Source organism: Ambystoma mexicanum, chromosome 8, assembly GCF_040938575.1.
Source record: "Ambystoma mexicanum isolate Mex_15411 chromosome 8, UKY_AmexF1_1, whole genome shotgun sequence".
In the NCBI taxonomy this organism is placed as follows: Eukaryota; Metazoa; Chordata; class Amphibia; order Caudata; family Ambystomatidae; genus Ambystoma; species Ambystoma mexicanum.
In genome coordinates this window covers 469096445-469120722 of record NC_090929.1, presented here as the reverse complement: position 1 = coordinate 469120722, position 24278 = coordinate 469096445, and the positions used below count along the sequence as shown (strand labels likewise).

General features: G+C 43.6%; 1 protein-coding gene across 1 annotated transcript in view; it reads right to left on the bottom strand.

Moving 5' to 3' along the window:
* The window catches only part of TTLL10 (tubulin tyrosine ligase like 10), a 1071284-nt gene that overhangs the window by 139747 nt on the left and 907259 nt on the right, over positions 1-24278 (bottom strand). The window contains exons 11-12 of the mRNA XM_069610084.1: positions 19122-19293; positions 4713-4853 (exon numbers count right to left, since the gene is read on the bottom strand). Coding sequence (XP_069466185.1) covers positions 4713-4853; positions 19122-19293 — 313 coding nt within the window. The remainder of the gene's footprint in view (positions 1-4712; positions 4854-19121; positions 19294-24278) is intronic.

Here is a 24278-nt window from a genome sequence, read left to right as displayed (position 1 = left end):
AGTTTGGGATTTGAACTCAGTTGACCAACGGATTCAACCATGATGTTGTGGTTTTATCCCAATCCCCTTGTCCCGTAGTGTTTAGAATGACACAGGTATATAGGAATTTGTTGCACACTCTAGTGTCTACCCTCACTGGCATCCGTGGAGCCAGCACCAGTTCCTGCGGAACACCGGAGACCAGTTCCTTACACCCCTTCAGAAACAGAGTCCCTCCTTTCATTCAAAAGTCTGTATATTCTGTGTCTTCCATTACAGGGGTGGGTGATTAATGATGTTAATGATGTGTTTGTATATTTTGTTTAATTAAATCTCCTATTTTTTATAGAAGATTTAATAGAACTTTAATTGGTTTGACATGTCCATTATTTTGGTGCCCCGGTACTATTGTTGTGTGGATGCTTCTTTGCTAGATCACATCCCTCTTGAAGAGTATAGCCTACCCTCGGACAGGCTAGCCTTAACAATACGAAGGAGAAGTACCATTCAAGTTGTGGGTTCGTTGGTTGGAGTTGAAAGGGAAGGCGGTCCCCTGTGCTACCGACAAGACTTAGTTGATGGGCAACCTTGGTGTGAAGCGCTCTATAAATAAATAAATAAATAAATAAATAAATAATAATAATAATAATAATAATAATAATAATAATAATAATAATAATACCTGAATCATGCTACATGGTTTGTCAGGGAACCAGAACTCCAATGTTCCCCGGGGGTTAGTTCTTGGGTGGTGTGACAAACCTTGTTTTGAGATGGCGATGGTGGTTGGTTGTTGACCAAAGGTTGTAGCCGTTAATTCTTTGAGTTTTTGGACACTTGAAATAATGTGGAAGGGACTCCTGACAAGTTGTCATCAATGAGGATTTAATGTGGTGAACACATATTTCATGGGTCAGGCAAAAACATGCCAGGTGAAGGTGAACCAAGAGCCGATATGCGTTTCGAACGTACCGTTTATCAAGGCTGTGAAGGGTGGTGTGGAGACGTGTTGGTTGTGCAAAGCATATCGGCGCAGCAGTCATAGGTCATTAATTATATACTATTGGTATGCAGAATAATTGGTCACATATCACATTGGGGAGACGGTGTGTGAGTTGTGGTGGTAGTGACAAATTAATGGCAATTTCAAAGTAGCATAAGGGTGAATGCAAACAGGTAAATTTTAACATTGGTAAGGAGCATTTGTCTCCAAGCAACTGCGACTAGTCACACACGTAATCCTGTTTATCTCTGTATCTAACTGTTTCGATACGGTTGCAGGGAGTACTCTTTATGCCTCCATTTGCATTCTTTTCTCTCTTTCTGTTCAGAGACAGCCATTTCCGCTTTCCCCTCTGTAGGGAAGAGGCTATCTGCCCTCCGCAGGAAGCAACTCAGCTAACTGCCAGTTGGATGCACCCCCGTTTCCTTCAAGGTAGGCACATGCCATTTTTTCAATGAGACACGTAGCATTCAAAAAAGGTTCTCTAAAACCATGTATACTCAGATGCCCTTTCTAATTTTAATTTTTTAAGTCCACTTAATTTGATGACAACTGACGGACCTTAGAAGTCATCCCAGATACTTTGCGGAACGCAATATTAGGAATCCATTTATTCCAGCGTTCCCCACTAAGCACTTTTGCGAAAGGTAGTCACCTATTTTTCAACATATTACCTATGCAGCTTCATTCATGCACCCTTGTTTCTAAAACTTCTTTTATTTTAATTGCCAGAGAGCGTGTTTTCTCCGATGTGGCCCCTTGTCTTTTGATGCAGCCCTGCCGCGTGTTCACCCCGCTTCCACCCGCCCAGACGCTCTGCGCTGGGATTCCTGGCTCACTTTTGCGCCTGGCTATCTCTACTAACCCACAGCAAATTGACTTGGTAATTTTTATGCCTTTGGGCGTTTTACTTTCTCTTCAAGCAATATGGGTAGTTGAATAGAAAGGGTTAATCTCTTTCACATTATTTACTTTGTTTATGTCTGCTTCCCCGCAGGGTCCAGTTGTTGTATGGTATTTCGCCCTGAGGAAGGCATCTTTAACTATGTCATGGAACTATTAGCCAGACAGGTGGCACTTTTGCCGAAACGTGGTCTAACGATGTCAATTTAAATTTACTGTTTATGTCACTAATTTTTGACACGCACACGTAGGCAGACCTGTCAGAAAATCATACGACATAGAACTAATTCTACTCTTGTCAACTCTTTTGAGAACAACTTGTTTTTGCAGTGGCCCAATACAAGCCATAAATAAGAATATTGGCTGGGATCTAGGCCACCATACAGTTGGCAGCTTGTTGTCCAGTTTCTTTTAGAATTCTCTTTTGTTTTCTTTGTTCAAAAAGCTATGTTTAAGTTTTTGTGTTTTGCGTTTGGTGTTTCTTTTTTTGACTATTAACCTTCAAACCATTGAACAAATGCATTTATATGTTTGTTATATTGCTTTATGTTTAGTTGTTTATGTATTTGCACAACTGTTTCTTTGTTAAATAAACATATTCTATATGGTTTTTCAATCATCAGACTACCCTGCTTGCTTTCAGAGTCTGTTACAGCCTAAAATTTTGAGTGATACCTTTGCAGTACACCTTGACAAATAACTTGTTACTTGAACTAATTATTAATCAAACCCACAGCAGTGTGGACTCTCTTGTTCTAGTTACATTTTAACATTGAGACATTTGTCAAGTGACAAAAGGGTAAATTGCATGAGTGTAAAAGTACCAAGGAGAGAAGAACGGGAGGGTAAGGTGGGAAGCAAGGAGAAGAGGATTAGATTACAGAGGAACTGTATGAGCTGGTTAGTGTAGATGTGTAAATAAAGAGTGCTGGTGCTTACCAGAAGAATGGTAGTTGATCCTGAGTAGGAATAGAGCGCCTGGCGAGACCTCCCAATGATAAGGGGTGGTGGGCTGGATAGCTAATCTGGGGGAAAGATAACCAATGTTTGAGAGAGGAAGCCGGTTCCCATTAATAAGTCCAACCAAGGGTGGTGGGCGGTGAGAAGCAAAAGGGGGGCGTGGTGGCAGGTGGTAACTAGGCTGATTCACTAGCATGGGCCGTGAGATGGACGGATGGGTGTGCCGTTGGTTGCGCAAGTGCGTGGAGTCGGTGTGGAAAAGTGCGTGACTCAATCGTAAGATTCCGTCACAGGAAGTGAAGGGGGCCCAGAGAGCCTGCCAGTTGTGAAGCAGATTTTGAACACGAATGTGTGTCGTGCTGCGGCAGGGGTGGGATAAACATGGTCTTGGTTGAAGTGTGAGGCTGCTAATTGCCCATGTGTGAGAGGTTGGAACCACCTGTCCCAGCCATGCAAGAGATGCTGAATCCATGTGCGGGATGTTGCGATTGTCACGTGGTGTGTTGGTGGTCCCAGGCTTGTCTAAGATCAGGAGTCGCGGGTTAGGTGTACTGATGTGTGCTGCAGTTTCCTCTCTCAAACATTGGTTATCTTTCCCCCAGATTGGCTATCCAGCCCACCGCCCCTCATCATTGGGTGATCTCTCCAGGTGCTCTATTCCTACTCAGGATCAACTACTATTCTTCTGGTAAGCACCAGCCCTCTTTATCTACACATCTACACTAACCAGCTCAGACAGTTCCTATGTAATCTAATCCTCTTCTCCTTGCTTCCCACCTTACCCTCCCGTTCTTCTCTCCTTGGTACTTTGACACTCATGCAATTTGCCCTTTTGTCACTTGACAAATGTCTCAATGCATTCACACTTGTACTACTTTGAAATTGCCATTAATTTGTCACTACCACCACAACTCACACAACGTCACCCAATGTGATATGTGACCAATTATTCTGTAAACCAATTGTATATAATTAATGACCTATAAGTGCTGCGCCGATATGCATTGCACAACCAACACGTCTCCACACCACCCTTCACAGCCTTGATAAAGACTACGGTTGAAACGCGCATCAGCTCTTTTTTCACCTTCACCTGCCATGTTTTTGCCTGACCCATGAAATATGTGTTCACCACATTAAATCCTTATTGATGACAACAAGTCAGGAGTCCCTACCACATTGTTTCAAGTGTCCAAAAACTCAAAGAATTAATGGCTACAACCTTTGGTCAACAACCAACCGCCATTGCCATCTCAAAACAACGTTTGTCAAACCACCCGCCGAGATGTATTTTCAATCACCACTCATCACTGTAGTACTGTAGAGTAATAGTCATTTTGTCACACCAGGAGGCACAAAGCTACTGCATCATTAATAAGCTCCAGCTAAGAGGTTATTTATGACATGGGAGCAGTACATTAATCATCCAGGTTGTCAATCCTTAGAGTAAAGATGGCTCTGTATGTGTGGTTGTGTTGTGATCTGAGAGGCATTCCCAGTCTAAAAGAATATTATTCTTAAGGAATAGCTTTATAGACAGCCACACATATACAGGCAACATCAAGCACCAAAGACCCATATAGAAAGATAATGCAAACCCCTGTACATACACATTCATACACAGGCACATGTGTAAGCAAACCAAAATCCCATCTAAACAATCAGAGACGCAAGCAAAGGCAGACCATCACAGGCACATATGCACAGATGCAAGCCCAAAAGCAATGCATATGCATAAAAACAGAGACACAGCAATATGAACAGAGACACATGCACAAAAATAGATATTATGATCAGATACATCTGCAAGACACAGAGGTGGTGCAGCACAGACATTAAGGGACACAAACACTCTTTGGGAGCTTACCGTGAACATGGTTAGGACCCAGTTGACTGGAAGGCCTTTGGAAGCAGCGTAGCGCTCATTAACGTACGTGTTGAAGCGCTCCATGGTCCAGACAGTTTCTTCCTTGAGCTCATTGTAGAGTGGGTTTTTCTTCTGCATGTACTGTTCAGCAAGGAGAACATACGCACATGGTCAGTTAATTCCAAAGACACTCACTTCATTTGCCAGTCCTTGTTTCGGAGTAGGCTGAATCAAGAATTTGCAACACAGAAGGACCACCAGACAACATCTTTATGCCAGGGGTCTGCAACTGTAGCTCTCCAGATGTTTTGGACTACAGTTCCCATCAGCCCTGGACAGCATAATCAATGGTGAGGGATCATGGAAGTCATAGTCCAAAACATCTGAAAGCTGCAGGTTGCAGACCCTTGCACTATGAAATTTACAAACCTGCTTTTTACATAGAGGCTCATACCTAGATTACTTGGCACTCTTGCTCCAGTGTCTCTGGCCAAGACTAGTTTTAATATATGCATCAGTTTTGACTGCACCGTGTCAGGAGAAAGTGCAATAGGTCACATCGTTACTGACCATATGTCTTTTGGGACAGGAAAGGGAAGACAACTTAAAAAGGCATCAAAGACAAAAAGAGAAATGGGGAATCTACTAACGCCTTTTCATGGACCAACTTTAAACTTCTACTGGAACATCTGTGGATGAAGTTCCCACAGGGCATTAATAGCCAGAGTATTTCATTGAATCAATTTCAAGACACACCTTTGCGAATGCATCAACATTGACCAATATGGACGCATATGCTAAATAACTGGCCATGATCAAAGAAGCCCATAGTTCCCAAAATGTGTGACTACAGAATCACTTGAATGTATGTCAGTTTCTAAGTACCAAAACAGCTCCCCTGCAAAATGATTGCTGAATCGAGGAACTCCAAAATCCACATCTACTGGAGGTAGCAAACCACCTACAGGCTCGCTGTCGAGCAAGTACCAGTACACCAGTACAACGACACCCACGGTCCAAAACTATTTTAATGTAACACACCACCACTAAACAATAAACGTCTCCTACCACAATTTGTACAACCCAAGCTCCAAACCTTCATCGTGGCAAAAGAAATAAACACCCAGTATGCCAAGAAGAAACACACAACAAATTAATTGAAAATAACTCAGCAAAAATGAGCAGTACACATAATTTATTACAAAAGGAAATACATGCGAGAACCTATGCAGCAGTACACGGAAGTGAAATGTTGCAAGAACAATGCACCACTCGAATGTATACAATGAAAAAAGGAGAAGGCAAGGAATGGGTCTGATAAAAACTGCGAAACATGGGGGACACAACCTTGTCTGTTCCCCCCCAACGAAATGTGCGTAAAATGTACATTATTATCCACATTGCACCACCATTCCCCTCACCTAGCAAACATCACGAGGAGACACGTGAAAGAATTTCCTGTCACAAACATGGAGTCATACCACGCCACCCAAACCTGTAGAACTACAAACCATAATACCACACCAACTACTGGCCAGCTAACATCGCCATGCTACCTCTTGGAACAGACCGATAGCATGTCGAAGCATTAGAGGACATGGTTTGAACCAGGAGGAGGGCACACAGGCACAGAAAGTGCCATAAGCACAGAACACTGGCATGCTGCACCTTCAGGTAATGCATAGAGAAAATGCCCCTCAACAGGGACCGTGTAAGAAATAATCTACTGCACATATTATCGAGGGACCACATTTCCAAAAAAGAAGATTCATCACCACTCATTGAGGAGTCCCGGATTTGCCTTCAATCGTGGAATGGAGGAAAGAATTGGGCCATATTATGGAATACGAAAAACTGGTGTACAAGCAACAAGGGTGCCCCCAGAAGCATGGGAACATGTGGGGGAAATCGACAAACAACTAACCCCAAAATGGTTATGGGTCATCAGTTTTCTTGTTTTTTGATTATTCTATTGATCTAGATCGATCGTGCGGGTTGGGGGAGGGTCTATTCCACTGCTTTGTGTAATGGGCGTTTGTTTGTTCTTGTCACAAAATAAATAAAAATAGTGTATTAAAAAAATAAAGAGGCTCTCAACCTCACCCATTATCCATCTTGTGCCTGCCTCTGTCCATACCCGGCTCCCTCATGGGCTCTCCAGCAACATCACTGCTTTTCTCCCCACGGCCGTGTTGTCCAATTCTGGAGTCACCTGGCATTCCTGATTCACAATTCTACCTGCTTTTTGAGGGCGAGATGGGGGGTGGTGTTCAGTAACGATAGCACCATCACCATGACCTGTGTTTGGCCACTGTCGCATGTGATGAAACAACACTTTGCTGAACTTCTCTCTTGGTCCCAAATGACCCAGCCCCACTGGAGAAGCGGGTCCAATGTGCTAATCCAAATCACCCCGGGTATCCTGCATGCATGTTAGTACAATTTGTTGTTTTCCAGTGCTGTCTGGCTAGTCTTCCATATTAATTTCCTTCTTGCAAACAGCTTACAGAGTTAACTGTCAGACAAAGAACAACCATTTGTCAGTTTCTGTATGACTTAATGTTCTGCTACAAGCAGGCCAATGAGCAAACTGAAAGTACAAACCAGATCATTGTCTCTGTTTCGAAGCCAAAGCCAAAAGGTTCAAATAGAAGGAACTGCTTCATCTGTAAAATGTGTATATAATTACTAGACCTATTTTACAACTTGCTTCAGCACTTTCGTTTGCTTTTATGATTGCCATCCCCATTCACTGTAGGATTTACAAGATATCAGAGGAAACAATGGCACAAATCTAAGACATGCCCAAGCACAAAACAAGAACTATGCATTCGTTTTCAATTTGTACATGCATTCAAATGCAGGATGGGCTTCTTGATGTGGTTATCTTTGTGTAACCTACTCACATTTTTAAGACATGGCACAACATCACCAAGTTGCATGCCCCTTTTCGATACCTGGATTATGAATCCCTTACTGCAGTTCTGAAACGTGTACATTTGTAGATAGTCTACCATCTGCGTCCTCCCTGATTTTGGTGAATGAATAACCCACACCTGAAGTATCCCAAATGTGTGGCATTCAAATAAGGCATCTTCCACTACAAGCAGGATGCAATGTGCTACAAAACAGTTGACTGCACCTGGGATCCTTTTTCCAACTTCTATGTGCCCCAATTGGTTTGATTTTTTTCTGTTTGTTTTCTTTTTGTGTTTATCAATTTTATTGATTTTACAAAATGTTTCCTTTCTGACCAAATTTCAGAGACTTTTCAGAGACTCTCCCATCTTCAGAGTTAATTTTCAATTTCCGGTTAGTTCCTTTTAGAGTCGATAGTAGGAGAAGACTCTTTGGCTAGTCTGGTGCTTATTTATGGCACATACACTTCGAGCTTGTTTTCAGCCGAGGGTGGTGTATTCTCTACTTTGGAGCATTCTGCTAAGGCTGCTTTGAGAATCTTTGCCATCGCGATTGTCCAAGAGGTTTTTCTCCCACTCACTAGGCGACTCCACCATGTTTCTTCTTCACGCAGGGTGAATGGCTCTAGGAGTGGGCTGAGGTACGCTTTTCTTAGGGGTAAAGTCGCTGGGCAGCTTGTCAACAGGTGGCAAACTGATTCAGTTGAAGAGATATCTTTACACAGTCTGCAGAAGGAGGTCGTCGATATGCCTCTTCGTGCTCGGATTTCGTTGGTTGGAAGGAGGTTTAGCCTGGCCCTTAGAAATGTTTGTCTCAATGCTTTACCTCTTGATGACTTGTTCTGTTTCGTTTCGTTTTTTGCTGTGCAGTGGCAGGTGAGTAAGTAGTCTATTAGATCCTGCCAGGTCCTGGGTTTCAATCTAGTCGTGCTGGTCCATTTGTTTCTTAATTTTTGTTGGATTTTTGAGTAATTCCTCCTCTGAGCATGCGATTTGTTCCAGTTGGAATCTTTGCTTTTCTGCCCAAGCTGGTAGCATTTTGCAGCCTCCTCTTTGCAATTTGTTGTTTATCAAGTTTTATAGGGGGGGCGAGTCCGGGAGGATCACTTTCCTGTACAGTGCCATTTTCTTTGATTCTACTGTGGCTTTCAGTGACAGTAGGCCTAGTTCTCGTCTGATTGCTGGGACGGCAGTTGACTTCGGGAAGCGCAAGACCTCTCGCCAGAAATAGCCTTCCAGTTTGGGCCAGATGCCCGGTGAATTGTAGGTAAGGCTTCTCCTTCATATGTCAGCAATGGGACCACTTTCGCCTGTTTAGAACTTTAGCACTGGGATCAGTGAGAACCGACCAAACTTTCTGTCCATCACCCGAGCTTGGGAGGTTAGCTTCTGTGACTTCTCCCATAAGTAGCTCTGCATTCTTACGTTGCAACCTTTACTGTCCAGCATTACCCCTAAATATTTGAAGTCTTTGACTACTTCAATTTTGGTGTTCTCCAGGTTCCATTGGTGTTTTTTTTTTCTCAATGCTGTTTTTTCGAGGATCATTATCTTGGTTTTTTTCTTTGTTTATCTCGAGGTTGTTTTTTGAGGTATAGCTTGCCAGGTTGTTCAATTGCCGCTGTAAGCCTATCAGTGTCTGATCCAGAAGGATGATGTTGTCTGCATACAATAGCCTAGGGACCAGAGACTCTCTGACTTTTGGTGGAAAAATTCTGATGTCTTTGCATGAGTTTTTGTAGTCTCTGAGGAAGGCAGTAAACAATGTGGGTGCAAGGGGACAGCCTCGTTTTACCCCTCTGTTAATTGGGATTTCATCTGACAGGAGACCCTTTTGGTTCAACTTAACTCTCATCGTGGTTGCCGAGTGGAGTGCTATGATTGGCTTCAGGGTTTGGTTCGGACAATTCCAGTTTGCGATTTTTGACCATAGCAACGCACGTTCGATCCTGTCGAAAGCTTGTGTTAGGTCGATGAAAGCCAAGCCATGAACACATTTGTTTGTTGGGCCCATAGCTTACTTTTTATGATGCTCAGCAGCATGATGTTCACTGTGGTTCCAGTGTTTTTCGTGAAACCAACTTGGAGCGGGTCCACGCAAGAAGAGGTTTTGGCCCAGTGTTGGAAACTTTCCAGTAGGAGTGAGACATATATTTTCCCGATTGTATCCAACAACGCTATTGGGCGGAAGTTTCTGGGATCAGATCTATCCCCCTTTTTAAAGATCGGTATGACCACTGCAGAAGTCCAGGATCTTGGTATTGTCTTTGTTGGCCAGGATTCTTTGAAGACCAGGCTGATGAATGATGCCCATTCGATAGGGTGATTCTTTAAATCAATGTTTGTTACCCCATCTGGGCCCAGCGCTCTTGATGACTTTAGTTTCTGTATCGCTCTTTCTATATTGTCTATGTCTGAGATGTCTTCCCAAGGTGTATTACGAAGAAGCTTGAGAGGCGTGGATTTCTGAGTGGGGATTTGGAATAAGGCGGTAAAGTGGGTCTTCCATCTTTCGTCGCTCACGGTGTTGGGCAGCGTGCTACCCAGTTGTTTGTCTTCCACTTTTACGAGGGACCAAAATTCTCTAGAGTCTCTTGCTGCGACCTTAGCATCTCCTCCGAATCATGTTGGTAAAGTGTTCTTCGGTATGATTTAAACCAGGATGCGTACTTCTTTGATTCCTCAAGGAACTTCTTGTTGAGTAGAACTGATTTAGATTTGGAGGCTTGTCACTTTAATTTGCGCAGGTCTCAATGTTTCTCCACAAGCAGTTTAACGTAGAGATGAGTGCCAGATTGTGTGTCTCTGTGATGTTTTGAGGCGTCAATCTGGTATGGTATCAGTAAAGGCTGATAGTCCATTTCTGGTGGTCCCTTATTGCCATTTGGAGCGAGCTTGGTTCTGTAATTTGATGTTAATTCTTCAATTCTTTCGGCTGTTCATCTCAACCGATTGCCTTGGTTTGTGGGTTCTACTTTGTCTGCCATCATAGGGTTTATAAGTCTTTGCGAAACCCACTTTATTTTGAGAATGTTGTGGTCACTGCTGTTGGATCTTATTATCTCAAAAGATGTCACAAGGTTGAGCATAACCTCAGAGACGAAGATTTAATTGATGGTTGCCTTTTGGCAACCTCTCTCCCATGTTGGGATTTGAGGGGCTTTGGGGGTAATCTGATCGATGTTGTGGAGGTTTCTCGAATCCATTAGTTTCTGCCATTGTTGGCCCTCAGGGATCGCCTCGGAATTTTGAGTTTTTTGTTGAAGGCGGCTCTTGAAGTCTCAGGCACTTCGCGTTTAAATCGCTGCAGATGATTATTAGTGAGACTTCGGAGTTGGCATAAATCCTGTCAATTTCTGATTCTATAGTCCTTAGAAATCTCTCCCCCGTAATGGCTTTCGGATTCCAGTACATTGTGATTATGACGATTAGAGTTTCCAGGATTTTCCCCGCCGTTGGTTCATACCGGTCCCACTTCACCAGAACTGATAGGTGACTTTGTGTGGTTGACAGCTGTTTTTGAATAGACAATTCACTCCCCGAACAAACTGCAATCAAAAGGCCTGCAGAAGGGTGACCTAGCCGTCCCCTGGTCGCAGGCGAACATTCTATTGACGGTGTCGTTGTCAGCCAAGTCTCCTGGAGAGCCAGAATGTCAAAGTCTGCGAAGTCCATTCCATCTATTTCGTCAGGTGCGTGTAGCCACGAGTATTCCACAAGGCCATTTTTAGTGTTGTTACTGTTGGTTTGGCTCCAGCTGTGCTCCTCAGATTTTTCTTTTCATCTTGTCTCATGACTGGTTGCTATTTATTTGCAGTTGATGATGCTGATTTCGACAGCCATGCCCAGAGCTGTTTAATTGGGGCAAATGATAGGACTTTTTGCAGAGTTTTTGTTGTCTTTTCCGGCAGTCTATTTGTTTCTGTCTCTTTCGCACATATGCTGTCATTCAGCCGATTTGATCCTTCTGTAGGTTGGTGTCTAGACTTTTGTGTCGGCTCCGTAGAGTATTTGTCTGGGCTCCTACTTCCATGCGTCAGGTTTCGGAAGCTAGAGAGGTCATTCTCGTTTGAGTTTTGCACTCTGCTGCCTGACCAGCGATTCAGTTCTGTTTTTGACCTGTAATGTACCCTGTGTGATGTTGCTGGATTTGGTGCAGTTTGCTGGCCAGTGTTAGTTGGTTTTGGTTGAACCTCTGTCAAGAGGTACCCTCTTTGGAGTAGGTCGTCCAGACCCTCCTTGGTTGGTGAAGCTATTGTGGCGTCTTTTATGTGGAGGTAAACTTTTGCTTTCTGAGCTTTGTGGTAAGGCTCCACTAGAGTGATGTCGTCTGGTCTCAAATGTTTAAATTCCCAGATGTTTCCTAGGATCTTCATAACTGTACCCCAATTTAATATTAGCACTTTGGAGTTTCTTGGGATTTGTTCTAACTTGAGAATTGTTGTCAAAAAACGGCTTGCTCATTCGAGATTGGGGACCTGGGTTTTTACTCTTCCGGGACGGGGCCCTTTGGTGACGAGGTGGGGAATGCTGGGAGTATTTGCTGCCTGTCGTTTTATACCCCACGGCCTATGCTGGAGTGTTTCTTTTTTCCGGCGAGTGATCGGAATAACTGCTCCTTCTGTCCACAGTTTTGATTCTCGATCTTGTGTCTGGTCAAGACTGTTGTTCTTTTCTTTATTTGTGTCTATGAAAGACCCTCTGAGGGTCATGGAAGGAGTGTATTGTGACAGTAGGGGCTGGCATGCAAGACCACATATGTTTGTTCCCCAACTTTGGATAGTTCTCCTCTGCAGAACTGCAATTGGAGGTGAGGAGCGATGCTCAGAAGCTCCTTATGCCGTTTTCGAGTCTGGTAGCTGTGCAGTGCCTTGTAGTCATATGCGTGTAGTAAATGAAGCCACAGAGATGAGGATACACCTCTTTATTTCAGTACCCGAACAGCAGCAGCTCTGCCTGGCTGTTTTCTAAACTCGTTCACCCAACGTCTTTCACCCGCATTCCAGATTACCTCACATACCTCAACCAATCTTGACTCTACTTCCCAGATAAGAGCCTACTGAATGGTAGGCTGGGACTGCCAAGGTTAACCATGGGGTAGTTGAGTGTCCCAACACAGTGTTCCTTCGATTCCCATAGGCACAAGCAAGGTGAATGCTTAGAGATTAATATAAGGGTTTTGTTTCAGTTGTTTCCAATGGCATTTGTGACCATCATGGACTCCTCTCTCACCTAAGATGAAGTTATTTTTGTCTGCAATGATACAGTCACTTAATTTAGATAGATGCTTATTAGTGCAGCATAGAGTTCTAAATAAATCCGTTGTAACTAAAAAAAAAAAACATTGTGGAGAAACCCATACATGTCATTTGGATCAACATCCACCCCAAATCTTGCATTTATACATGGGCGATGTCTTCACAATCCTTGGCAGCATTCACTGCCACATCCTATCAATGTTATCCCATAAATGTTAAGTCTTTCTTTTGCTGCTATTTCTGTGCAACCATTTGTAGGTTCGCATTATTAAAGAATATGCAGAGTTGCCTCTAAAAAAGGGAAGATTGTTCTTAGTCTCATATAAGAATCAAAGAGCCCAGGTAAGTCCTGCTATTGAAATTCACAGTTTGCCTGAAAAATTAACTTGGCACCTTTTGAAGCTAGGTGATTAGGACTAGGCTTCTGAAAATTAATATGCATTAAAAGCATTTCTTAGCATTGTCAAACCCATATCGGAAAGAGCGTAAAAGGTATGATACTGTAGCCAAGCTTACCTGGAATATTAATTATCAAGCAGGGAAGCAGCCAATCAAGCTGTTTGGATCATCGGCATTAACCAACAATATATTCCTGTGTTCTAAGGTACCTATTGGCTACTGAAGCTCTCCCATCTGCCTCACGTCTCCTGCCCTCGGCCTCCCAGTGCCACGCCCATATTAAATATTGTAAAATATACCTAAGTGCACTCCTGCCCTGCTCCGGCACACTGCCATCTCCCTATGTCACTATGGAAACAGAGAGGGGTTCCTCCTCTTATAAAAAGTGGACACTCTCTTACCAACTCCGAGCCAAACCATAACAGAACTGTTTGATGCACATGTCCTCTTTGAAGTAAGGTCACATCAGTGTTAAACTCTCCACTGCCCATTACACAGAAGTCCTAACCAACAATAATCGCACCACCCAGTCACCCACAAAATTCTGGCGTCGAACACAGAGAAACAAGGGGCCTCCTCACAATTGAGAACTCACGCAGTAGGCACTGATCTATCATCATTAGAGCTAAAACTGCATATTACTAATCAACTATCTCGGTGGCCACCAACAGGAGTAATGCTCTCTTCATGGCAGTCCAGTGCTGCTCAAACTCACTGGCCAACCTGGAAATCCCTGATTCTACTGATCAATGCAACGCCATTAATACATTTTTTAGTAACAAGACAGACAATATACAACAACATATTGATATGCAATTGAAAAAGAGGTCACCCACCACGCTCTTGATCCCACCGCGCCTAACACAAACCTGAACCACTGTCACTCCCCTTACCCCTTCACTGCGCTGACACCAACTGCATATAGAGATTAAGGCTTCCCTGCAGACATCCTAAAGCAGATCGCAGCCCCCTTCTCTGGGTTCCTGTCAAGTTGTCGATGTTCTTTCCTTTTGCCCTCCTGCCATGAGCGTGCCTTGCACCTTTGGATTTCAAGTGGAGTTATGATGAGATACCTCCAGTTCCAAGATAGTAAGTAGCAGGGCTTGTCAAGCATGCTTAACCAGGTTGAGACATTGCACAGGTCTGTAGTTTATCGCCTGCCGGCCAGGGAGCTCCCTTTTATTCTGTCGTCCTTTGAATCTTCTGTTTGAGCCCCCTTTGTAGGGATTACTACGTTCTCTGCAGGATGACAGGCCCATGGGATATTACCTGAACCGCCCTTAGGGTAGGGGCAGCACACATCGGGTAGCAACAGGACCTACTCCACCACTAATGGTCTGCTGTTCCTGCAAGTCAACATGAGGAGGTTGAAGATCCTAACACAGGACCCAGATGATTTTGCAAATTGTTGACTGATCACTAATGCTGTATTCATTGCAATATTCATCGAGGAAGCAGTTGCCAGTCAACTCCACAATGAGATTAACCAACAACGCATACTTGGCTATTACCAATATAGGTACAGACCACAGGAAACACTGAAATATTTACCATCTAGGTCACAGATGATGCTCTTTAAATTGCAGTCCCAATCAGAGCTATATAATGCAGCCATTGTGTGGGGCATCGATTTCTCCTGATTAAAGTCAGATCCAACGCATACACCAGGCATAGGCATAGGGGGAGAGTGTAGGGGAGATGGAATGGGCAATTGAACTATGTATTTTATTAATGATAACGCCCATGAGTCTGTTGTTATTTGCCCCCAAGATGATAAATGGAGGCTGCCCTCTCCTACTGCCATGAGAGGCTGTTGGACCTTTAGTGTGTCAAATCTTCGGCTTATCTGGCTGACTTGGAGTGACGCTTAAAAAACCCTTCCCAACAAAGGGTGTTTTCTTGCTTGTGGACTCGTAATAGGTTGATGACAGAAAGCCTCTAAATCTGTTGTTCAAGCCAGCTTACCTTGCTGTTGGCCTAAAGTTTGCCAACTGGTGAGCGTGTGACCCTTATCTTTCACCAGCTCATTGTACATGCTGGGGTGGACAAGTGTGATCCCATCAAAATTCAAAGCCTTGTGTCCTGTACCTCTTTGTTGGTCGGCAGAAGAGAAGCTTTCCGAGCATCACACAGAGTGCTGGAAACCATTGGGCATGTGCAAGAGGTTTTTGTCCCCAATTAAGGTACAACATGGTGCAGCTGCTGCGGTCGGCTCCATCTCATCTGATGAAGAGAAAGGGACTGATGGTTGGCTATGCCGCGCGTAGGTGTGGCAAGTATGCCCATGTTCAAAGTTCTAGGACAAGCTGCTATGCAACAGGATCCAGTTCCTGGCCACTGTTCTGTGGGATGTACCATCAGTATGGAAGAAAGGGGACGTCGAAGTAAGAGTACTCAATTTGTTCACATCTTGCCTTGAAGAGGCACAGACTAATCCGGATGGGCAACCACAGGTCAGACAGCTGCCGGGTCTCCACAAGGCTCAATACTGTACCCGGTGATCTGTAATCTTCATATGAAGCTGTTGGGATCAATTATCATTGACCTCAACATCTCACTCTGCCAATAATCAATTATGCACATCTCAAATCTCAGGAACTGTCTGCCTTCCATGCAAGCGTGAATGACAAGCACATACTTGAAGCTCAATCCCACAAAGACGGAATTCAATATGTTTGGTCAGCCATCTAACCAGGGTACCATTCAAGGGTGGCTAAACAACATGCACCTTAATGGCTTTACACCACAACTGGCCCGATTGCCAAAATAATTCTGATTCACTATAGGCACTGCTCTCTCCTTCCACAACATATCAGGGAAAAAGGCCCGGCCCACCTGGTAACAGCATACCCTCCTCCAGAAGATAAAAACATTGCTTCCATCTGAGGTATTCAGAACTACAGTCCAAATCTGTGACATCAATGGAGATGGGGAAATGCCCTCCTCATCTGTGTTCCGGCACACCTGGCCTCACATAGAGCTGCCCAACACACTGCAGCAGGACTGATAACAGTAAACAAGACATTCTACCACATATCTACAATCATAAAAGGGTAGCATTGACTTCCCATCCCAGCCAGAATACTCTTTAAGACTACTTGCATTACCCATAATGCAACCACCATTCGCAAACCTGCCTACCAAGCTGCAAAACTCTGTAGCTCAGGTGGGTCACACTTCTCCGGTGGCTGGACCATCGCTAGGCTTGAGACAAAAATGGTGCTCCAGGAAATAATCAGAAAACAGGCCATCTTTTGCTAGGCCCCTGCCTACTGGAACACCATCCCAGTGGTAATCCAGACTATGACAATGCTCTTGCAGTTCAGAAAGGAAATCAAGACTTTACTCTTCAGTCAATACCTAGGTGCCATGGCTGCAACATCCCAAAAGGTGCATTGTAGGCTCTCTGTAGCATTCTTTAAAAAGTAAAAAAGAAAGCCTTTGCACCCTGGATGTTGTGCTCCGGTAGTAATGGCAACTATGATATGTTTGGTGGGCCATACCTGCTGGTAACACTCACCCCCCCTTGGTAAAGACCCCTGCTATGCTCGGGTCTAGTAACTTGGACAGAGGGCCATTACCACTAGATACAGCCATCTAAATACTGCATTTACTGCTCACTCTGAATCCACTGCACAGTGCAATAACAATCCCTTTTAACAAAAGTAGCCAACAGACAGGGCCAGCCAATGCCCATTGAATGTTCCCTTGAAAAAATCTGCATCTTGGTTTCCAACACTTTTACCGAATGGCAGGTAACCCATTCGCAACGGAGAACCTGGCATTTAAATATAGTACAAGCAAAAGGTTTTGTTCCCATTGGATGAAAATAGAACAAAAATCATATTAATTATTCAAGTATCACAATCTATGTGTATATGTAAGGTAACCGTTGTCACACCTATTTAGACAAATCTTATTGAATTGTCGGAAAAGTATTGTCGAGTTTTCCTGTGGCGCCACTCTATTTAACTCTCAGAACTGCATCAGGTAGTGTAGCACGCTGAACCTACAACCTGGAATCTAAGGACCTGTATCTAGACGATATAACAATTCAAAAGTACACAGCAAGTAATCCTGTTCAATTTAGCATTTCTATGATGTAATAATCACATAAATGTATCCAATATTGATGTGTTTCTTCACAGATCTGTACCTTACACGTAATACCCATGAAGTCAAAAAATTAGCAAAGGTATGTCTTAAAGTTATCTAGCCTTTATAAAAAACCAATATGGTGTTAAGGAAATGTTCACACTGACATTAACTGTGTCATATTATAGGGATTCTTACCATCCAAAATGAAAACATTGACATTGACTACTAAACGATCACCATCTGCTAACAATGCAATTGCACTGGGACATTTGCCTGGTGAGCTCCTCTTTCTCGCCTTCTTTCTTATATTTGGTAACCATTGGATTAAGATTGCAAATATGACTTAGCTTTAATTTTCCTTTATAAAACACAGGGTCCTTTTAAATAAATGCCTGGTCTTGAGGAAGTGTGTTTAATTGGAAGGCATCAGGCACATGGACTCTTAAAAAATGACAGAATTTGTACATCTGATTGATCCTGGCGATTATTGTCCCTGATTCAATGTCACTCACACGAATTCATAATAATTTCCGAAAACACCGAACCCAATGAGCAGGCACTGAATAGGTGAATGTCTCAATCCTGCACTATTATTTTTCGGTGTGTGTCATTCAAGAACTTTCTAAATAGATACAATTTTTCACCTATGTTTTATCTATTTGCTCTGTATGCTTGGTCATCTGATTTTTCTTGTATGTATTAATTTTGCTTATGGAAAACATTCAAACTGCATCTGCTTTTATGTGTGCTAATCGCTATCCATTGAACTGTTTACTGAATTTTGGTAATTGTGAATCAACTGTAAACATTTCTGAATAAACTGTACACATTTCATTAAGATTTGTCTAAATATGCATGACAACAGTTTACCTTACATGTATTGTGCTACTTGAATAATTAACATATTTTTTGTTCTACTTTAATCGACCATAAACAAAACCCTTTACTTATACTATTTATAATTCCCCGGTTCTCTGTTGTGTACGGATTCCCTGCCCAGACATGTTACAGGACTTTACTTTTTGCTTTTCCTGTCCCACAGTCAGACTGTGTCTGAGATAACATCTAACGGTAGAAAGCATGCCCATAGTAACCCATTTCATCCATCCATTATGTTTGCTAACAGAGCTGTTTGGCTCATTGAGGTGAGACCAGTTCTCTTCTATTGGCGAGACTAATTGTCTCACAAAAGCATTACACTGAAAGTCACAGTTTGTGGATTCTTCACCACTTAAATTCAAAGCAAAGCAGGAAGTCTGCCTTCGGTCGTTGTTGGGTTTTACTTTATGTTTTCAATTTAAACTTTGCAAATTTGTGAGGTCCTGCTTGAGATAAGAATGCATGTATAGTAGATGTTTAAATGTACCTGTGTACTCAGCTTGTTTTTGCCATTTAGGGATGACAATTAACAAAACATATTTTTCTTTTGAGTCAGAAAATCTTGACCAAGGTTGTTTCTTTATTGTGTTCATTTGCATAGTTTCATTAATTGTGAATCCTAAAGAAATCCCTTGGTTGGCAAGAGTTTCTTTTGAAGCCAATGTTTTCACGGTTTGTGCATGATTAAAACAGCTGGATATGGCACAGTGAGCTCATTTAGCCTTGATCTCTGAAGTGCTGCCTTTCAGCCTCACAACCCTTTACCCCCAGATTGACCCCTGAGTGATACCAGAATTAACAATATTGTGAAGACAGACTACTTTAAACAGACATTCATGTGTGAATTTGAAGCTTACCTGGTTGGTGAGGTGACCTGTGAGGTCATCAGAAAGAGGGTCGTAGGTATTGCAGGTGAGCCTGACATATCCATGGCGAAAGAGGACCACGTATGGCACCGTGCTGGCAATCAGGAAGTAGGAACGGATGTCAAACTTCCGCCCAGCTATGAGCAGAGGGTTTTGTATGTATCTAAAACAGGAAAAAGAAAGATGATGTAATTTGCTTTCCACTCCAACTCCACTAGTTTTAGACAGGCCTCATCACGACTTTGGCGGTCACCCTTAAATCCGGCGGTCGCGCTATTACCGCCGGATTTAGGGGTCCGCCAAATCAGGACTTTGGCAGATTTCGCCCGAGCTATTGGCTGGGGGGAAATCTGCCGAAAATTCGTGCTATTACCGCCGGCAGGAAATCCGCCGGCGGTAAGAGCGCACATTTTCCCCATTGAGCCCAATGGGGAATGGGGCATTCCCGAATGGGCTCAATGGGGAATGAGGAATTACATTACCGCCAAACTCGTGATCCGGCGCTATTAGCGCCGGGGAGTTCGGCGGTAGGGCTAATACCCCAAAGTCGTGATCAGGCACTGTTGTGGACCAAAAAGAACAGGCCACAAGGACATCCCAGAGTTTCTTATCCAGGCCACTGATTCTGGGACCTTCTTCATACTTGAGCTTAATTGTGCTAAATGTATGATCCATTTGGGTCCTTCTTTATAGGGCAGAGTGATCTTTAAAAGACATTACAAAACTGTAGATGGTTTGCACCAAACCCACAAGGCATGCACCATGTTTTAGGAATCCATTTTTTAAAAAGTCAGTGCAGTTACAAACATATTATTTATTTTAAAAAGTAACTAAATCCAAATCTTAGTAGTATAACCTTTCAACACTTATTGGATTTTGGCTCTCAGGTGGCCCTTTAATGACACCCAGCGAACCAAAAAATAGTCATGTAGGTGAGTGCACACCCACCTTAGTAAAATGCCATTTTGTATGTTTCTGTCATTGTGAGGTGCTGAAATATTTTGTGTGTCTTAGCTCATATCGGTTGCCCTTGATGTCAATTAAATAGAACAAGTACTAGAAGGCTGAAGCTTGATGCAACAGTGTTTTGTTCTTCTTTTTTCTTGAACCAAGTTCATGTTTTTTGACAAATGCTTTGATGATTGCCATCACTTGCGATTGTGTGAATGAACGTCATTACAGCTTATTTCCCGTAACACAATGTATATTGGGCAATTTGAGGCTGCACTTCACATATGAGAGCGAAAACTAATTGGCTTTACTAATTCTTCTTTTTAAATTATATTTACTCATTTCGAGCTCAATGGATGTTGCATAATCGATTGTTCAAAAAGAAGGCAGCCAGCAGATAGGTTCTTAAGTGTTGTGATTATTCGATTGTGTTTACGAGGCAGATGTAGACCATTGTAAGCCGTTACCCAATGCAATGGTCGATGCATGTGGGGCTTGAGCATGTGCTCGGGCAATCTTGGAAGTTTGGTAGCTTATTTGCCCAGGCATCTCTATATGTCCAACTCCAAAATGTTAATTCTGTGACTGCCAAGCCTTAGCCAAGTGTGACATTGTCAAGAATAGAAGACTGTGGCTAAAGGAGAATTTTGTTGATAACACAAGGTAAAGGGATGGAGTGTTCAATCCAGTACAATACAATTGAAAATACCTAGCACCTTGAGGTCAAAAATGTATTAGAGTTTTTTCCATGTCACACTACTCTTTATTTTAGTTCTCTTTGAGGTCGGCCCTAATGTATGCAGTGACATAGTTACCCATCTGTCATGTCATGTTACTGTGCCTTGACTTTTAACAATGAGCTTCAACACGCTCTGTACAATGCTTTCTCCCACAGCAAGGCAATCTCACAAGACTGAGAAGCAGGGAGTGAAGCTGTCACCTCACAAGCCAATACACGTGAACACCAGTGATAGAAAATATCAGCACTGACGGGGGACTCTGAGCCAGACAGACAAAATGGAGGCGATGGGCATGACACATAGGTGGATGTGCTCCGAAACGTACTCCCACGCAAGAGAAACAACTCCCACAGAAATTAGCAAAATGTACCTATTTTGTTTCCCCTTTATGTTATTTTACTAATATTTTATACCGCACCAAGTCACCAACGCAGTACTCTCAGAGCATGTAGGCTTGTACTTTTCGCCAAAATGTTTAAGGGCATCAGCATTGTCTTTGGCTCAGGAGCAGTCAGACTTTTTAGCTTTCCATTGTACCATGATGTCAATATGAGCCTGGGCATATTGAAACCATGCCAAGAAAACGGGAGCAAACCCCTTCTACTTACTACCCTATGCCCCAAACAGTCAGGCTCTGTAGACAGGGCAGCTGGTCGTAACTATGGGCATTTTTAAGTGTATGGGAATTTTTAAGTGAGAGTGGGTTTTGAAACGTCTGGAAGCAAAGCTCTTACCAGGCTTCCTGGGAGTTCTTGAGGTTTGTTATGTTATGTTAACGGTACTTGTATAGCGCACCGTCACCAACGGCATTGGTCCCCAGGCGCTCTGGAGGATCTGTAAATGAGAAGGTGCGATGGGTTAGTAAGGTGAAGAGGGCGTACGATAGTTAGAGGAATGGTATACTGTTGGCAGCTTCAACTCGGTAGACACCGGGTGCTGAGCTTAGGTGTGAGTATTGGATTAGTGTCAGTCTGCGTGTGCTGTTGGTTCGGCTTATGTGTTGTTGCAGTGTGGTGAAGTGCGTGCAGCTGGTTGTGCGAGAGATGGTTGTGTGAGTTTTTTAAGTATGCAGAGAGTTTGAGTTTAAATTGGTTAGTGGGTTATGTGACATTTAACATGCAAGCATCCACAGTTCTGTCTAAGTGTAGCACTTGCTGACCTACTCTATTCAGTCTGAGTGTGGCATTCATCAATCCTCACAATACCATCGAGATAACGCACAGGCCAATGTTCACAACTCTATCCAGGTGCGGGACATGCTAGCATTCTCAATTCCTTTTAAGTGTAGTGCTTGGTAATCTTCATGATTCCGTCCAGGTGTGGCACTCGCTGTTAGGCAGAAACCTGTGCAGTTCCCTTAGGGACCACTGCAAAAGATTTAGGACTACAGGTGGTTGGCAGTAAACCCAATTGGTAGCAGTCTGTACCACCCAAATTTACCTGGTAGCTGTGGCTGGGCAGTCAGACTTCTCTCAAGATGAGTTAGGCAGTATATAGAGTATACACAATAGGTACAGAGATACAGTAGCACAAGCAAACACTGACCAGAGTGTTGGTGTAAAAGTATATAATTATTTATTTAAAGACACACTTGTAAATTACACTAGCACACAAGAGGTAAGTAAATTCAACAGACAGTCACTATTATATATATACAACCCTAATTACTTATTAGACAAGTCTTAGTGAGAAACACCACTTATTTTCAGACAGAGGTGAGCGCTTAACATAAAATGGCACTCTAATAAGTTATAGAAAAAGGGAGGGAAAATGCAAAGTTATGTAAGCACACAATTTCAATACCTTTCAAAGAACCACAGTGAGGCAGGTTAGGCAAAGTCTACTGGAGAGCAAGGAAGTTCAAATGGCAGGCCCACTCTTAAAGAGAGCAAGCAAAATGGGTCCAGGATCACACAGTGGGGGTTATGCCCAAAGAGTCTTTGTAGATAGTTCACAAAAGATTGAGATCAAGTCAGGAAAAGTTAGTTAACAGTTCCCAGGCTAACACAGGTTAGAAAGTCGAGGATTTACTGTCACCCCGAACGATCTGTCGCAAGGGAAGCCAGGCGGGACTCAGTACCTGAAAAGGGAAAAACGCTCCAGCAGGGGCAATTGTTCCTGGCAGCGGGTGCAAGTCGGTGTTTCGTCCAGAGGAAGAGGAGGTCTCGACGTGGAGGAAAGATGAAGGTCGTTGCACTGCCAGGGAAGAAACTAGCCGCTGAGTTTTCAGGTTACGAGGTACTACCCTTTTCTTCGCAGTAGTGGTAAACCGTGGTATTCCGGTTGCCGGGGTGCTTGGCACGGGCAAGGCGGCCATGAAATGGTCCAGGAAGGCGAAAAGACGGCAAACTGGTTATCCCCACCAGTCAAAGGAAGAAGACTCCCCGGACTGGAGATCTCCTCTGTCGTCGGGAAAAGTGGTGAGACGGTTCAGCAGGGCTCCACCGGTGGTGTCGTCATTGCAGGTCGGCTCGGCTTCTCCCTCCTTGGATTCTTTAGGTCCTGTGGCGACGTCTGAAGTTCCAGTCCCCAAAGCCCTGCTTTTATGTAGAAAACCCCCATTCATCCAGCCTAGCTGTCACTCAAACATGCTAAGTGGTGAGCGGGCGGCTCACCACTTGGGCCAATCACACAAGAGTGTGACTTGAGTTGCCGAGGCAACTCAGTCCAGGGTGCCTAAACCCCCTCCTACACCCCCTGTGGTACCCAGACAGAGTGCCACCACCTTTGGAGGCTTCTGTGGAGAAGCCTGCCAAAAAGTGGAACAAAGGGCTCGACTTGGGTTGGAGTCACAGAAGTGGAGTCACAGAAGCGAACAAAAAATACCAACCGGTGAATTTATATTAATTTAATAAACCGGTGGTATGTTCGGGGCTATTTTAAAAAGTGGTTGCCTCGAACAATGGGAAAATCCCATAGGAATATATTTGCGGTCGAATATAAAAAGTAGTATCCACTGTCACCAGCCAAAACTCGGTCGGGGGGGACTGGACAGTGCCCCCTCAAACAATAGACCCCGGGGCAATCGAATTGCCCCAACAAGTACGTCCGCAATATGATGGTTTGTACTGGTTCTGTTCACAATTTGAGACTAGCAAAGCCAATGGTGACTTTACATGCCCTGGGAGACAGTAGTCAGTCCCAGGGTATGGAGTCTATGTTTGGGGGTCGCAACGACACCCCTGGGTTACTGCACGGAGGGTGCTGTGTAACCCACATATCAAAAACACATGAAGCCCTATGGGGTAAAGGACCCCATTGCCCATAGAACACATACAAAGTCAAAGGAAAACCTCAAATCATGTCTAAGAGTGGGAGAAAAAGAGTCTCACTCTTAGCAGGAGAAAAAAATAAACCCCAAAAATCCAGCAAAGCTGCTGGGGGACTCACTAGGTTTGGGAAATTAGCCTTTACAGAGAATTCTCCCTAACATTCGCCAACCCTCAAAATACTATCT